Raw genomic sequence first — 16,043 nt, 5'->3', positions numbered from 1 at the left:
GGCATTTCATCTCACGCAGGCGCAGAACTGACGTGCTGCTTGGCCGTCGGCTGTCTAGCGTCGGTTTGGTGTGTCAGGGTAACTTTTGGACACAGACGCTGCCGACGCAACGCAGTGTGCTTTCGTTGCCACTAGTTCGTCGCCGTCGGCTTGGTGTGTTCTGGCCTTTAGAGAGGAAAGCTGCCCATGACTGCTGCTCTGTTTTCTTTATATTAATAGCATATTATAGAAAAAGAGCTGGCAAACGATCCAGTGTGAATCTGTGTTTGTGATCTGGAGAATGTCAAATTATTCCGTTTACAACCTGTTTTCACAGCAGTGAGCAATATAGCAATATGACATTTTCTGGAACAGGATCTGGCAGGATCCGACTCAAATTAAGTACTGGTATAAAGTCAATAAAGATAAAGTTAATAAGTTAAATTATTGTTATTATTGTTATTATTAAGTTAAAAGGGAATCTTCTTTAGCATACTGGTGCCATGCCATGAAAACTGCCCCACAGCAAACCGAACCGAACAAACCGTGATATGAACTGGACTGTGGCATTGGTGTGTCGTTACACCTCTAGTCATCACTGCAGCGCTCTATACTAGCATTGCACAAATATGGGTACCTGATAGTTTGGTAGATCAGTCAATGTGACTGCAAAGAGTCAGCTGACTGATAGAAATGACAGAGAATACCACAAAAGATGCTGCTTCAGGAGCTTCTGTCCTGTGATCATCCCAAATTATACCACGAGTTCAAAGATCAGCAGCTGTGCTTGATAACAAAAGACTGTTTATGTTCCACAGAAGAAAGTTAGTCATACAGGTTTGGACCAAAATCAGGCTAAACGATCAATCATTTTGGGGTGAACTAAGTTTGTGTCACAGAACAGATTGTGTGTGTTTCTTCTTTTTTGTCTGACCTTTAGAAAATGAATATGAATATGAATCATGTTTGTGTTTTATAGTGTGGATCATTGTGAAGAGTTCAGAAGTACAGCAGAACTACACAAATGTAGGTCGAAACACACAATCATTCAGTGATTTGATGTTGATTTGTCTCATTTAGTGAAATGTTTCTCTCTTCTTGTGTTCAGATGCCTGTGATCTCACACTGGATCCAAACACAGCAAACACTCGTCTCATTCTGTCTGATGAGAACAGGAAGATCACATATGTGGAAGATCATCAGTCGTATCCTGATCATCCAGAGAGATTTGATGATGTTCCTCAGGTTCTGTGTGGAGAGAGTCTGACTGGACGCTGTTACTGGGAGGCTGAATGGAGCAAAGACACTGAAATATCTGTGACATATAAAGGAATCAGCAGGAAAGGATTGAGTGACTGTTGGTTTGGATTCAATGACAAATCCTGGAGTCTGAACTGCTCTAATATCAGTTTCTCTGTCCGTCATAATAAGAACAGTACTGATATACCTGTCCTCCGTTCATCCTCTAATAGAGTAGGAGTGTATGTGGACGTGTCGGCCGGCACTCTGTCCTTCTACAGCGTCTCTGACACACACACACTCACACACTTACACACATTCAACACCACATTCACTGAACCCCTCTATGCTGGATTTAGGGTTTATCCTGATTCCTCAGTGTCTCTGTGTGACATTAAACAGCCTCCTGTGAGAAACAACAGTGATACACACACAACCGGGTGAGTGAAATATACTGTGTCTTAGTGAAGGATTTTTCCAGACTGTGATTAATAGTTCAATCCTCTGTTCTTCATTCATCACTAAACACTAGAGATGCATGATATTGGATTATTGCTGATACCTGATATGATCATATTTGTCAGCAAATTTTGGCTGATGCAGATTGGATTGTTCATTGTTAGTTCATGTTAGTTCAGATCATTAAATAATATTGACATGATTTAAATAATGATTTGATAAACACTGAAATGAACATTAACTGAGATTAATAAACACTTTAGTGTTTTTTATTGTTAGTTCATGCTAATTAACCTAGTTAAAGTCACCGGTTAACCGTTTAAAACCATCTGACTCTTTCATTCCTCCTTCTTCTGGTTCTTCACAGGTTCTCTGACCCCAAACCTTCTGGGCTCAATATTCACCCACTGCTGAACTGTCAGTCTTGTGTCCATATAGCTGATTCTGATCAGTGGGTTCAGATTGAGCCGTCGGCCTGTACAGATGAAGGAGGGTCAAAGTTCAGGGTCAGCACTGACCCAGGCCGTTACGAGTGTGTCCAGACCAGAATGCGATGGGTCTGTGACTGTGACGTCACCCTTCAGTACTGTACCGTAGACGGACACTTCCTCAACACAGAGCTGGAGAGGCTGCAGTGCAACCGGATCGCTCCAGTGATTGACGTGACAGTGATCTCAGGGAAACTGGAGGAAGTTCATCTGCCCCATTACGCCTGTTTAGGAGAGTCTGACCCCTCTCTCAAAGATGCTGTGAAAGTCCTCACAGTAAAAGACGAGGGAATAACCACAGAACCTGTGCAGTTGACCCGATTCCATGCTAAGATTGTCCAACCATCCTTCTCTCTTAAAACATTAATAATAAATTTGTTTAGTGCGCGAGTGTATGAACACTGCGATCTTCTTCTCTACATGCGTTCTAAAGTTCCTCTCATTCTACACGTCTACTTTTTCCCATTTGATGATTGTGCAAAAGAAAAAGTTGAGAAGAATGAAAAGTCAAATGACCCAATCCCACATCCCAGACCTGACAGGCCATTTCGGATGAAAACGCCACACATTCTTGATGTTTCTGGTGCCTCTATCCATCCCAAAGAAGGGATCACACTCAGAAGAGAAACTGACCCAAACTTCTTCAAGATCAAGACACGTCTGGAGAATGATCTCCTAATGACTCTTATCAGAAAGGAGGATGAGGAGGTGGTCTGGACTGCAATATTTGAGAAAGATGAACTTGATCTGATAAATCCTAAGAGAGACGAGCCGTGTCTGAATAGTGATGCAGATAAAGCAAGATATTTCGATAACCATTGGTCAAATCTCATTCAGAAAGTCGAAAATGTCCAGATCATTGCAGATAAACTGTGTCAGCAGCAACTAATTCATGAGGAACAATATTCAGAAATCACACAGAGTTTAACCAGTCAGGAGAGCATGAGAAAGATCTGTGACATTATACGCAAACACAGAGATGATGTGAAAGCTAAATTCATCTCAGTTCTTCAGGAAGAGAAGCTTTACCTCTTCTGAACATTGCTCTGATTCACACTCTGGGCTCGACACTGCTCTAAAACAGCAACCTCTGATAAACCCAAAGCTTCTCTATTGATGATACAGGAAAATATGGGTTTATCAGAAGTTATCAAAATATACTTCTTTTAAAATATGTATTCATAGTAATATACCAGATACATTTATGTTTCTGCATGTCTGAGTAAAGGTTCTACATGGAAGGTAAAACAAGTACAATGTCAAAGTAAATTTATAGCTAGTTTTATATTTGTCTGTATATTTCATTCTTGTTGGTGAACTGCTGATGTAATTTTTTGTACATAAATTATGAAATGATGAATTTTACTAAAAAGGATAGTTGGGGTAAATATAGTTCAGCTCTTTCTTTCATATGATCCTTTGCAAACACACAAAAGTTTGGTGAACTGCAATGAGGGAATATTTAACATTTTCTTTATCTAATGAATTTTTTTTTTCTAAAGTGTTGTCTCAGAATTTCACATTGGAATATTTTGGATAATTCACTACATGGAAGTATTCTGAATAATGTGCTGTAAAGTAAGACTGTCATGGGATAATGCACAAAAAACTAATATTTATTTTAAATTTAAATTCCCCATACATACTTAACCCCTAATGTTGGGTAAGTTGTGCCACTTCTATGTCATTAGCACTATTTCTGTGTTCTTATGATCCTTTCCTTTATTTCTCCTGATAGAAGACAGCTGAAATCTGATTTGTTGTATAATAATGCTGAAGCACAGATATTTAGCAGTGAAGAATATGTTCTCTGAGCTTCATGTCTCTACAACAGTCTCAGTCTTCCTCCAACATCTGCAGACCTGCCAACATGTACGCATTTTGCGTAGCGGGTACGCATTTTGACCTCAAAGTACGCTGGTACGATAAAAAGCTGTCGGAGCAACTCCAGCTGGACTCGGAGCTAATGCTGGAGAGAGCGGTGACGCGCACGCGTCAGAGTGAAAGTGTGAAAAAACAACAGGATCTGTTGAAGAGTAACTTTAAGGCAGAGGCCACAGATGTGGACAGCATTCAAACAAAACACATGTTTGACAAAGGCAAAGGAAGACAGCAGAAAATGCAGGAAAGGCTGGAACAAATGATAAAAGCAGTTATCAGACACAGCCAGGTAACCAGACACGATGCATGAGGTGTGGTAGAACGCCAGCACACAGCAAAAATCAGTGCCCAGCTAGAGAAGTAGCATGTAACCGGTGTCAGAAAAAGGATCACTATGCAAAAGTGTGCAGGTCAGGGGCTCTCAACGAAGTTAACACAGCAGAGTCAGATGAGGAGGAAATAGCTTTCCTAGGCACAGTCAGTTCAGATGGTGAACCATGGCTAATCAACCTTAAAGTGAATGAGCACACAGCTGTATTCAAAATAGATACAGGGGCAGACGTAACAGTGCTATCTGAAGATGTATTTCAGAAAGGGCAGTTTCCGGAGCTAGAGAGAGCAAAGAAAGTGCTGCAGGGTCCAGGTCTGATGCCCATCACGGTGAAGGGAAAGTTCGCAGCCACTATAGGAACAGACAATAAAAGCACCACACAAGAAGTGTATGTAGTCCCGGGTCTGAAGTTTAGCCTACTGGGACATCCAGCTATCCAGGCATTAGGGCTAGTGGCTAGAGTAGACACAGTGGCACTGGATTCAGTCGAGAGAGTCAAGGAGCAGTTCCCTACACTGTTCAAAGGACTAGGCAAGATGGAGGGTGGATACAAGATAGAGCTTAAAGCAGACGCCAAACCATTTCCATATCAACCCCACGACGAATCCCGCTGCCTCTCATGTCTAAAGTAAAAAAAGAACTCACGCGCATGGAAGAGATGGGGGTGATTTCAAGGGTTGAACAACCCACAGACTGGTGCGCCGGTATGGTCACTGTCCCAAAGCCAGGCAAAGATGAGGTGCGCATCTGCGTGGATCTGACCAAATTGAACAAGTCAGTCAAGAGGGAGAGACATATGCTCCCGTCAGTTGAACACACACTTGGACAACTAGAGGGGGTGCCAAAGTATTCTCAAAAATCGATGCAAACTCAGGGTTTTGGCAAATTCCCCTTGCCAAGGAGTCCGCTCTCCTCACAACGTTCCTCACTCCCTTTGGGAGGTTTTGCTTTAACCGCCTCTGCTTCGGCATATCCTCAGCACCTGAACACTACCAAAAGAGAATGTCTCAGATACTGGAGGGACTCGATGGCATCCTGTGCCAAATGGACGACGTGCTCGTGTACGGAGACACACAGACCCAGCACGACACACGACTGCTTGCGGTGCTGGGGAGGCTGCAGGAGGCAGGCGTCACACTGAGAGGTGAGAAATGTGAATTCTCAAAAGGCCATGTCAAATTTCTCGGACAGATCATAGATGCAGCCGGCGTGAGAGCAGATCCTAAAAAAGTGAGGGCAGTGACCGACATGGAGGAGCCTGAGGACGCGAGCGGAGTGAGACGATTCCTCGGGATGGTGAATCACCTGGGAAAGTACTTATCTCATCTGGCAGAAAAGACACAGCCACTCCGGGACCTGTTAAAGAGGCAAAACATGTTTCAGTGGGGACATGATCAACAAAGAGCATTCAACAGCATCAAAGAGGATCTGAGCACGCCACCTGGGCTGGTGCTCTACAACGCAAAAGCGGAGACGGTCGTCTCAGCTGAAGCGTCGTCATTTGGACTGGGAGCTGTGCTACTCTAGAGACAGGAGGATGGCCACCTCAAGCCAGTCGCGTATAGCTCCAGAGCACTCACAGACACTGAGAAAAGGTACGCACAGATTGAGAAAGAGGCTTTGGCAATCACATGGGTGTGCGAGCGTTTCTCAGACTTCCTGGTGGGCATCACATTCCACGTTGAAACGGACCACAAGCCTCTGGTTCCGTTACTAGGCTCCAGGAGCCTGGATGAGCTCCCGCCACGCATTCAGAGACTCAAAATGAGACTGATGGCTTTCAGTTTCTCCATCTCCCATGTGGCTGGCAAGAAGTTGGCCACGGCGGACGTGTTATCAAGGGCACCGTCTGAGACAGAGGGCAGCCGGAGCAGGAAGAGGAAGTCAACCTGTATGTAAACATGATCATGTCAACCCTCCCAGCTACAGAAAAGAGGCTACAAGAAATAAGGGAACATCAAGATTGTGATGAAATACTGAGCAAAGTGAAAAGGTGCTGTACTGAGGGCTGGCCAGACAGATCCACAATAGACAGAGCTTACCTACCGTACGCACATGTCGAGGAAGAGCTATCAGTGGATAACGGCTTATTACTGAAAGGATGTAGACTAGTTATTCCCAAGCTGCTACAGACAGATATCCTTCAGAAACTGCACGCAGGACACCAAGGTATAGCAAAGTGTCGTGAAAGAGGCAAGCAATCTGTCTGGTGGCCGGGACTGTGTACACAGCTTCAGAAAGTGGTCGAGGGCTGCGACACTTGTGCAAAAGAAATAATCAACCCCAAAGAGCCACTGCTGCCTACAGAATTCCCTGATAGACCATGGGTGAAGGTGGGTGCTGACTTGTTTCAGTGGAATGATAACCAGTATTTATTGGTGGAAGACTACTTTTCCCGTTTCATTGAGGTAGCTAAACTCACATCTACAACTTCATTAGCAGTAGTGGAACATTGCAAGTCTATCTTCGCCAGGCATGGCATACCGTCCGAGGTCATGACAGATAATGGACCCCAGTTCTCGTCTGAATGCTTCACTCAGTTCGCAACACAGTGGGGGTTCACACACACAACGTCCAGCCCCAGATACGCTCAGAGCAATGGAGAGGCAGAGAGCTGTGCGGACAGTTAAAGGCCTCCTCCAGAAAGAAAAAGACCCATATCTGGCACTCATGGCTTACAGAGCCACACCACTCACCAACGGGTACAGTCCAGCACAACTGTCAATGGGCCAGCAGCTCAGAACAACAGTTCCGGTCACTCTGTCATCTCTCAACCCAGGCTGGACTGACATAACCAAACTCAAAGAGGAGGAACAGAAAAAGAGACTGAGATTGAGCTGGAACTTCAACAAAAGACACAGAGCTCAACATCTCACAAGACTAACACCAGGCAACCATGTCTGGGTAAAGGACACAAAGGAGAAGGGGACAGTGATAAGACAGGCGGAAGCACCAAGGTCATACGTCATTGACACTCCCAGAGGGAACCTGCGCCGAAACCGTGCCAGCAGTGCAGACCATCCTACCAGAGCCAGAGCAATCTTCTGGTCAGCCAGTGAGGTCAGATCATGCAGAGCAGGGCCCAGTTCAACCATGCGGTCCTGAGCCTCTGGCATGTTACCCTGCAAGAGAGAGACGACCTCCAGGGTACCTGAAGGACTTTGTGGCTAAATAGCTGGTACCCCTGGTGAGACTGAGTGATTTCTTCAGGGCAGAATAAACCCCCACACTCAGTAGAAGGATTGGGCAGTCTACCCCACCTTCTTGGTTCAGATTTTGAGTTAATGTTCATTTGCTTATTGTTCTTAAGTTCTACAATGTAGCGATGTACAGTTATTAATCAATTTATGGATGAAATATGAATATCACAATTCAGAAAGCTTTATGACGTTCATAAATCGACCCAACGGGGAATTAAACATATATGGTGAATTAACTACAACGAATTATAATCAATCACATATATGATTAGTTCTGGTTTAATAATTATGTGGAAACTATCAGTTCGTCCACCGAAACGGAAAATTATCCACAGATTATCACGACAGAAATGTTATTCTCGGGCCGGGAGACTAACTTTCTATCATAGCCTCCAAATATAGAGCAAGGATATTAGGATCAGAACGTTAAAGTGACTCAGTTGTTGCTAAAATGAGCAAGTGAACAAAAAGCATGGATATAATGAGTTTAATATACGAAACGGGTAATACACAGGTTATACGGCTAAATGGACACAAGTAAATACAAATACATACAAAGTAGAAGGAAAGGCAGAAACGAAAGAGATGATCAAAGCAGGTCAAATTGCAACAGTTCACCTTTAAGAGCCAGCAAGGAAACTCAGTATTTAAAATCGTAAAAACGTTATACTTGCATAGGTTAGTCAGGGTGCTTGGAGTTTCGGAGCGCTCGGTTTGATAGTTGCTTCTTCTTCCGGAGGTTGTTTCGGCGAAGTTTCAAACGAAGGTTTAACTGTTGTAATATGACCGGAAAATAAAGAAGAGAGTCCGTCTTGACGGCAGGAACTCGTGCAGAAAACTTGTGCCACCAAAAGACGCGTGTCATGGTGTTTTAAAGACAACAGACCAGAACGCCTTCTTGATAACGTTCTCCAATGCTAGCGTTGCAATTTGGCGGGTTTCCACATTCCTTTGTCCTGTCTCCCGAATAAATTTATGGTATGTTGAATCAGTGCATTTTCTTCATAGTGTTATTAAACATTGAACGATGCATTTGACAGAAATGTAGCGTACATCAGTGAATAGCTCGGATTCACAGCTTTACGGAGAAATCAAACTCGACAGGTGTCTCTCGTCATATAAAGAAGATACCCTTTACACTCTATTACTACAGTTTCACATGAAAACTAACCTACTACAGTCAATTCTACAATTCTACACTAGTAACACATACATGCAGCGAGCACTACAATGGCAGATACATTCATATTTGTAGGTATAATGTTTGTGCATAGTCTCTATGTAGGGGAGCCGTGTGTGTGTGTGTGTCTGTGGGTGTGTGCGTGTATTTTCCTTTTATGACCGTTTGGAATTTGGACCTGGTCCCTAGAAACCCGATCCGTGGTGTTGCACCCCCTTTGAAGTCGCGGAGGAGAGGTTTGGGACTTATCGAAACAGTCATAAAAAGAGTCTCGTGATCCATTAGTGTCTGCCGGGCCGGAATCGATGTAAGATTTACAAACCAAAGTTCCGTGAATTGAGGCTTAAACACAGTTTATGGTGGGACCTGCTCATCCTTGAGACTGTGCAGACCCTACAACAAGAATATTTGAAAAAAAGACAATGGGTTATGTTGCCTTATGCATAGTGCAACAGTTTGAATTGGGAACAGTTAACTTTTGATATAGCCTGTTACAGTACAGAGGGGTTAGTTTAATCATGAGTTATATATCAGTACAAATGATCTTAGAAAGGGGGATGTAGTGTTAAGGGATTTTATAGGACACATGATGTAACGTTGCCCCCTTGTGGTTAGGTGGGGGAAGTGGTAAACCAGGCACTGTAATAAAGTCATGCTTAGAGAGCACACGTTGGACATATCTCTCTGTGTTTATTTGTTAAGTTAGATCAACTTAAGGAGAAAAAAGAGAAACTTTCCTATTTTTAGTTCATCATTGTCGTGTAAACAGCCTTAGTTCATTTATCGATACAGCAGCTCTGGAGAAAACAGAGATGTCATGAATGCTTTCAAAGGAAAGATTGGTGTCAAAGAGGATCCTGACTGACGACGAAGACTGAACAGAGCAGCCATCAAGTGTTCGACAGTATTCTAGGTTATTTTGTGCAGAGGTTTTTGGTCCAATAATTAGAATCTCTGTTTTTTCTGAATTTAGTAAATTACTGGTCATCCAATTTTTATATCAGCTGTGCATTCATTTAATGATGTGAATTGGTAAGTTTAGTCTGGGCACGAAGCTGGTGAATTGCTGATGTATATTTTTTGTACATAAAGAAATGTAATGTTTTGTAAAATTTTATTAAAAAGGATAGTTGTGGCAAGAGTCCAGCTCTTTTTTCATGTGATAATATTCCTCTCAAACACACAATGTTTGAAGATAAGAACTGCAATGAGGAACCTTCAATATTTTCTTTAACAAATAAAAGGTCTTTTTTTTGTTAACTTTATTTTGTTGTCTCAGAATTTAACATTGGGATATTTTGGATACTTCACTGCATGGAAATATTTTGAATGGTTTGAATCGCATGTATTCTGAATGCTGTAAAGTAAGACTGTCATGAAATAACACACAAAAAAACTAATATTTTCCTCAGTGATATCATACAGTGCTTAACCCCTAATGTTGGGTAAGTTGTGCCACTTCTGTGTCATTAGCACTATTTCTGTGTCCTTATGATCCTTTCCTTTATTTCTCCTGATAGAAGACAGCTGAAATCTGATTTGTTGTATAATAATGCTGAAGCACAGATATTTAGCAGTGAAGAATATGTTCTCTGAGCTTCATGTCTCTACAACAGTCTCAGTCTTCCTCCAACATCAGGCCACCTGAACGAAGCCAAATTTTTATATTATTTTCAACTGAATTTCAGTTTTAGTATTATTAAATTTTTGTACTATTTATTAGGTTTTATTTAAAAAACAAAACAAAAAAAACTAAAATTATTGAGTTATTTTGTTTATTTTAGTTTTAGTAATTTTATTGACTCAAATATCTGTTAATGTTCATGCCAAAGTAAAGCTGATATCTGCATGTATTTATAATCAGGTGTTCTGGGTCAATCTGATGAACTGAAATGAGTGAAATATTTCTGATCATAATGAATCCTCCTCTGATTGGACAGAATCAGCTGAAGGAAGACATCAGATATCAGTGAGTGTTTGTTTCAATCTCAAGCTTTGATTCTCAGTAGAGGCTGTAGTTTCAGACTCGGCCTTATTGAGTCTTTCTTGGATTATGTGGAGTTTGTGTTTTTCATTCTCTCAGTTATTAATGGAGTCTGTGCTGCTCTTCTGAAATCTAATGTCATTTCTACAGGTGTTTGTGTGTTCAGCAGCAGATTCAGAAGTGTGTTCAGTCGTCAGGATCCTCCTTCACTCCTGGTGAAGAAGAAAGGCTGAGAGATGATTATGAATCATAAATATCACTGTTGTTATTTGTCTGTTGTTCAAGAAATAAGGCACTTGAGGATGAGCATTACACTGATTTTACTATGGTTAATGTGGTGTTCCTCTGAGTATGTGTGCTTATACTGGTTTAAAGCACTTATAGTGTGATAATGTAAATGTGTTCAGGTTTCTATCCCTACATTATGAGGGCGTCCCAGCTGTCCCATAATTCAAATGGCTAAATAAACAATCAGAACAATGGTTTATTAAAAATGTAAAATGCAAAAATGATTCTATGAGGTTTGAGGGGTTTGTTTGGAGTTAAAGGTTTCTGTGAGAGTTTGAGTGTGAAGGATGGAAAATATCATTATCTCAGTATACCAACATCTGTGTGTGTGTGTGTGTGTGTGTGTGTGTGTCTTTATATATTCAGTTCACTCATAAATAAAGTTTTGTCATCATGTATTTGCCCTCATGTTGTTCAAAACTTTGTTCTTTTCTTGTGATTTTGTAGTGAATGTGACCTGGACATGTTCTGGTGATTATTATAATTGTCATTACAGACGTGAACAATTAAAGAATAGCTTACAAACAAACATTTAACTTTAGTAATTATAATATTTCAGCATTGTAAACAGAGACATAAATTCTCCTCGCGCTAAAAACTGTTCAAAGTTGATCACAGCTCGAGCACAAAGAGCTTTTCTGAGGGAAACTTGATCACAAACTCTTTTACTTCACAACAACTGACTTTCATGAAGTTATGAACATATGTGATAGTAATGCCATTATTTTTAGGTGTAGTTGGAAAAACATAAGGCTAAAGCTCTGGTAATGTGTCGATTACTAAGATTTCTGTATGAACACACACTGAACTGTCCTGTTTAACACACAATACAGGTCCGTATAATTGACTATTATCAAAATGATTTTGTGTAAAACACTTATCAAATGATTCTTTACCTTTAATTCTCTACAGAAACAAGAAGATGGAGACCAATCTCTGATGGAAACATTAATGATGTTTTGCTTAAGTTATTTGGGACTCTTTCTAACTGTGTATCTAGAAGGCTTTAAAACATTGAAATATACCTCTGTCTTTGTATTGTCCTTGTCAATATATTCACACCTATATACACCATTGTCCTGCACTTTCTTTGTCTTGTTTTTCTTGTTTGTTTCTTCTGTATTTTGACGGCTTCTTTCTTTGTTTATTTAATTTTAATCTTTCTTTGTTTATTTAAAAGCGCTCTAAGTGATTCTGAGCGGAGTAACTTCCTGTTGACGTTCGAAGTGTTGTCAAACAAAACAGAGGCTAGCTAGACCCTCCCTCCTACTCCTCCTGGCCCTCCCCTCCGTGCTTCCTGAAACAGTCATGAACGCGCATTTAAAATGTAAGTAGCTTGCGTATTGACGCTGCTTGTCGGTTATTGGCTGGAGCATGTTTATTATGTTAAGTGGTCCAGGCTGCACCAGTTTGTTTTTATTGCAGTTTTCGGAGCTTGTGGCGACTACAGAGACCGCGTTTTTTTACAGCGTGTTCAGGGGACAGGCAGCTAGCGCACAGTGAGGAGATGTTTGCGGTATGTGACAAAAAAAAAATTGGGCCTAAAAACGCGTCAAATCGCTTAGAGCGCCTTTAATAGAAATAAAGAATAACAGATGAAAGCAATCATGATGTCACTCACTCCAGTATTCAGCAGGTGGCGCTAAACATCCTTAATAATAGAAACACACTAGAAAACTATAAGAAGAAGAGAGATGGGTATAGAGACAGAGCGCGTTTATGTTAATCTGAAAGCCACGCCCACCGGGGGGGAAAACAATCCAATCGTCTCCATTGAGTTTGTAATGCATGAGGCTGCCTCCTTGTCTTTTCTGACTTATTACAAAAAACAGAACAATGTCTAAAAGCTGCTGTGTGACAAGGTGTACAGCTAACAAACTTAAAAAACCCAGAAATAAGTTTTTATAAGCTGTCGACCCCCATAAAACATAAAAGTGGAAACAGGCAGTGAGACAGAGAGCAACGGGTCATATTACTATAAGAAATGCATTGGAGGGGAACGTAATTGGCGACAGGTGAAATAATTCTTTGACATGGTAAAAAATAATGAATGGTTTGTTTTTGTTGGTTTGTTTAGCATATGTTGTCGCCGATTACGACCCCCTCCAGTGTATTTCTTAAAGTAATTATGACCATTTGCGCTCTGTCTCACTGCCTGTATCCACTTTTATGTCCTTAAACATTCATTTTTTGGGATCGACAGCTTATAAAAACTTATTTCTGGGTTTTTTAGCTTGTTAGCTGTGCACCTTGTCACACAGAAGCTTTTAGACATTGTTCTGTTTTTTGTAATAAGTCAGAAAAGACAAAGAGGCAGCCTCATGCATTACAAAGTCAATGGAGACGGTTGGATTGTCCCCCCCCCCCGGTGGGCGTGGTCTTCAGATTATGACGCGTGTCGCTCTGCGCATGCGCATTCTGTGGAAACACCCTGTGTCGAAACCGAAAGTAAAGAAGATCCTTAGGAAATCTGAATTCACCTTCAGAAGTCTTGAAACACACATAAATATCACATGACGGTAAGTTCATTTATCAGCTTCTGATATCATGTCATATTATCGTACAATGTTTTAACTTTTGCGTCACTATCATATTAAACTCGATTTCAAATATCAACGTAATTTGATTGAGTTGTGACGCATGTAAAAGTGCAAAAGTTCATCTTCAGGATTATAACGATATCGAGCTCTAGGGATTCTGCTTTTATCTGAGATTAATGAACGGATTCTTCACAATCACAAATATACAAGCTGGAAATGTAAAGATTTACAGTAAAAACTAAACCTTAATCTTGCTTCTGTAAGCCAGACTCGATCCACAGACCATCAGCTTCAGTGAAAGATCGATTATGACACACTGATGTGTGTTTGATCAAAACTACTCTCCAGTGAGGTGTTACTGTGTTATTTAAAGGATAAATATTAATAATATAACAAGATAAATAATATGCTGGAGAAAACAATCAAACAATAGAAATCATTACAGAAATGCTGATGATTTCCACTACAAAACCATTACAAACCATCAGCTGTTAAAGGGTTAGTTCACCCAAAAATGAAACTTCTGTCATTAATTACTAATCATTTGTCGTTTCACACGTTCATCTTCAGAACACAAATTCAGATATTTTTGATGAAATCCGATGGCTCAGTGAGGCCTCTTTTGTCCAGAAAGCTGCTAAAGACATACTTATTTTTTATTTTTTATTAACAGACAGACAGATGTACAGACTCTAATAGTGCAGTGACCAACAATCTAGTAGTTCCATAATTCTAGAAGTGAACAAAAAAGATGTAAATGTATAAGTGTGTGCGTATCTGTATCTGTGTGTGTGTGTGTGTGTGCCCATTTATTATCATTGTCATCACCATTACCACCACTCACCCACCATCACTATTCTGGCATTAGTCAAGTTTTTTTTTTTTTTTTTTTTTTTTTTTTTTTTGTCCGATGTAATGATTACCAATGTCACACCACTCTTCAATGAATCAATTAATTTCAGCTAGTGATATAATATAATATAATATAATATAATATAATATAATTCTCCCCCCTGCATCTTTTCGGTACCTATGTTCTTTTTTTTTTTTTTTTTTTTTTTGTATGTTATGTGTAGTGTCTAAGGTGCATTAAAAGAAGGGGGACATTGTGCGAGTGTGTCAACCTGGGACAGAGCTGCTGTCCCAGTGAACCACTTCTTGCCTGTCTCACCTGCCTGAGTGTTTGTGAGGTTTTTCAATGTATGTATATATATTTTCTCTTCTACGTTGTGGTGCATTAGAAACACGAGAAGATTAGGGGGGGATTGGAAATAATCCAGTGTTTTAAATATAGTGGTATTGACAATGAAAACCAGGTTAGTTATTCCAAAATAGCAATAATAATAATAATAATAATAATAATAATAATAATAATAATAATAATGATGATGATGATGATGACAATGATGATGACAATGGCAATGATAAGAGTGATAAGAGCAACAATAAATAAAACAATAATGACAATGATAACAACAAACAATAATAGCAATCATAACAATAACATTAATAAAAGTATGAAAATGATGACAACAATAACAGCAATGCAGTAATATCTGTGGTTTGATTATAAGGTGGGAGGAGTTGAAGTTGAGGATAGAGAAGGGATTCAGAGTTGTAAGAGGTCAGAAAGTGTTGGATGACAGAGGTCAGTTTCAGATGAATAATTATAGGAGGGAGATGTATATTCAAATGTAATGAAGTCAGTAAGGAGATTTTTCCAGTGGTTAATGTGTATGTTGTTGCGAGTTTTCCAGTTCATGAGGATAGTTTTCTTGGCGATGGTTAGAGCTATTAGGAGAATTTTAAAATTTATAGATTTTTCAGTAATTATTGTGAGGTCCCCTAGCAAGCAGAGAGAGGGCGATAGTGGGATGTGGCAACCCACTAAAGTGGATAGTGACTGTGTTACCTCTTCCCAAAACTGTTCAATGGGAGTGCAGTGCCAGGTTGCATGGATGTATGTATCTGTGGATTTCTGACTGCAATGTGTGCAAATTTCTGATGCAAAACCCATTTTAGCTAATCTATTGCCCGTGTAATGTGTTCTGTGAAGTGTTTTGTATTGTATTAATTGTAGATTAGCATTTTTGGACATAAGATAGATGTTTTTGCAGATTTGGGTCCAGAAGTTGGCATCAGGAGCTATTGAGAGATCATTTTCCCATTTTATTGTTGCCAAGTATATGGTCTGAAGTTGATTTGAAATGATTTTGTATATTTTAGAGAGAAGTTTCTTTTGGGATGGAATGTTAACCAAGTCTGATATTGCGGGTGGAAGTTCTAAGTTTGTGGCTCTGATGTTTATTTTTGCCAGAACAGAAGATTTGATTTGTAGGTATTTTAAAAATTCATTGCTCCTGATGCCAAACTCCTGGGCCAACTGCGGAAATGTTGTTAATGTGTTGGATTTGAAAATATGTTTAATGTGAGTGATACCTTTTTCAGCCCATGTGCGGAAGTTCAGTATTTTT

At 40.3% G+C, this 16,043-nt stretch overlaps 2 protein-coding genes across 4 annotated transcripts in view; both read left to right on the top strand.

Annotated features, from left to right (window-relative positions):
• LOC125271604 (NACHT, LRR and PYD domains-containing protein 3-like) overlaps positions 1 to 16,043 on the top strand; it is a 116,977-nt gene that overhangs the window by 15,915 nt on the left and 85,019 nt on the right. Inside the window, exon 5 of the mRNA XM_048195715.1 lies at positions 1,088 to 1,658. Coding sequence (XP_048051672.1) covers positions 1,088 to 1,658 — 571 coding nt within the window. The remainder of the gene's footprint in view (positions 1 to 1,087; positions 1,659 to 16,043) is intronic.
• LOC125271596 (NACHT, LRR and PYD domains-containing protein 3-like) overlaps positions 13,422 to 16,043 on the top strand; it is a 36,844-nt gene continuing 34,222 nt past the window's right edge. For all 3 annotated transcript variants that reach the window (XM_048195706.1, XM_048195705.1, XM_048195704.1), the window contains exon 1: positions 13,422 to 13,548. The gene's annotated coding sequence lies outside the window, so the exon portion shown is untranslated. The remainder of the gene's footprint in view (positions 13,549 to 16,043) is intronic.

This window comes from Megalobrama amblycephala, linkage group LG7, assembly GCF_018812025.1.
Source record: "Megalobrama amblycephala isolate DHTTF-2021 linkage group LG7, ASM1881202v1, whole genome shotgun sequence".
NCBI classification, from domain to species: Eukaryota; Metazoa; Chordata; class Actinopteri; order Cypriniformes; family Xenocyprididae; genus Megalobrama; species Megalobrama amblycephala.
The sequence above is the reverse complement of the archived record's forward strand: the minus strand, read 5'-3'. Positions and strand labels throughout refer to the sequence as shown.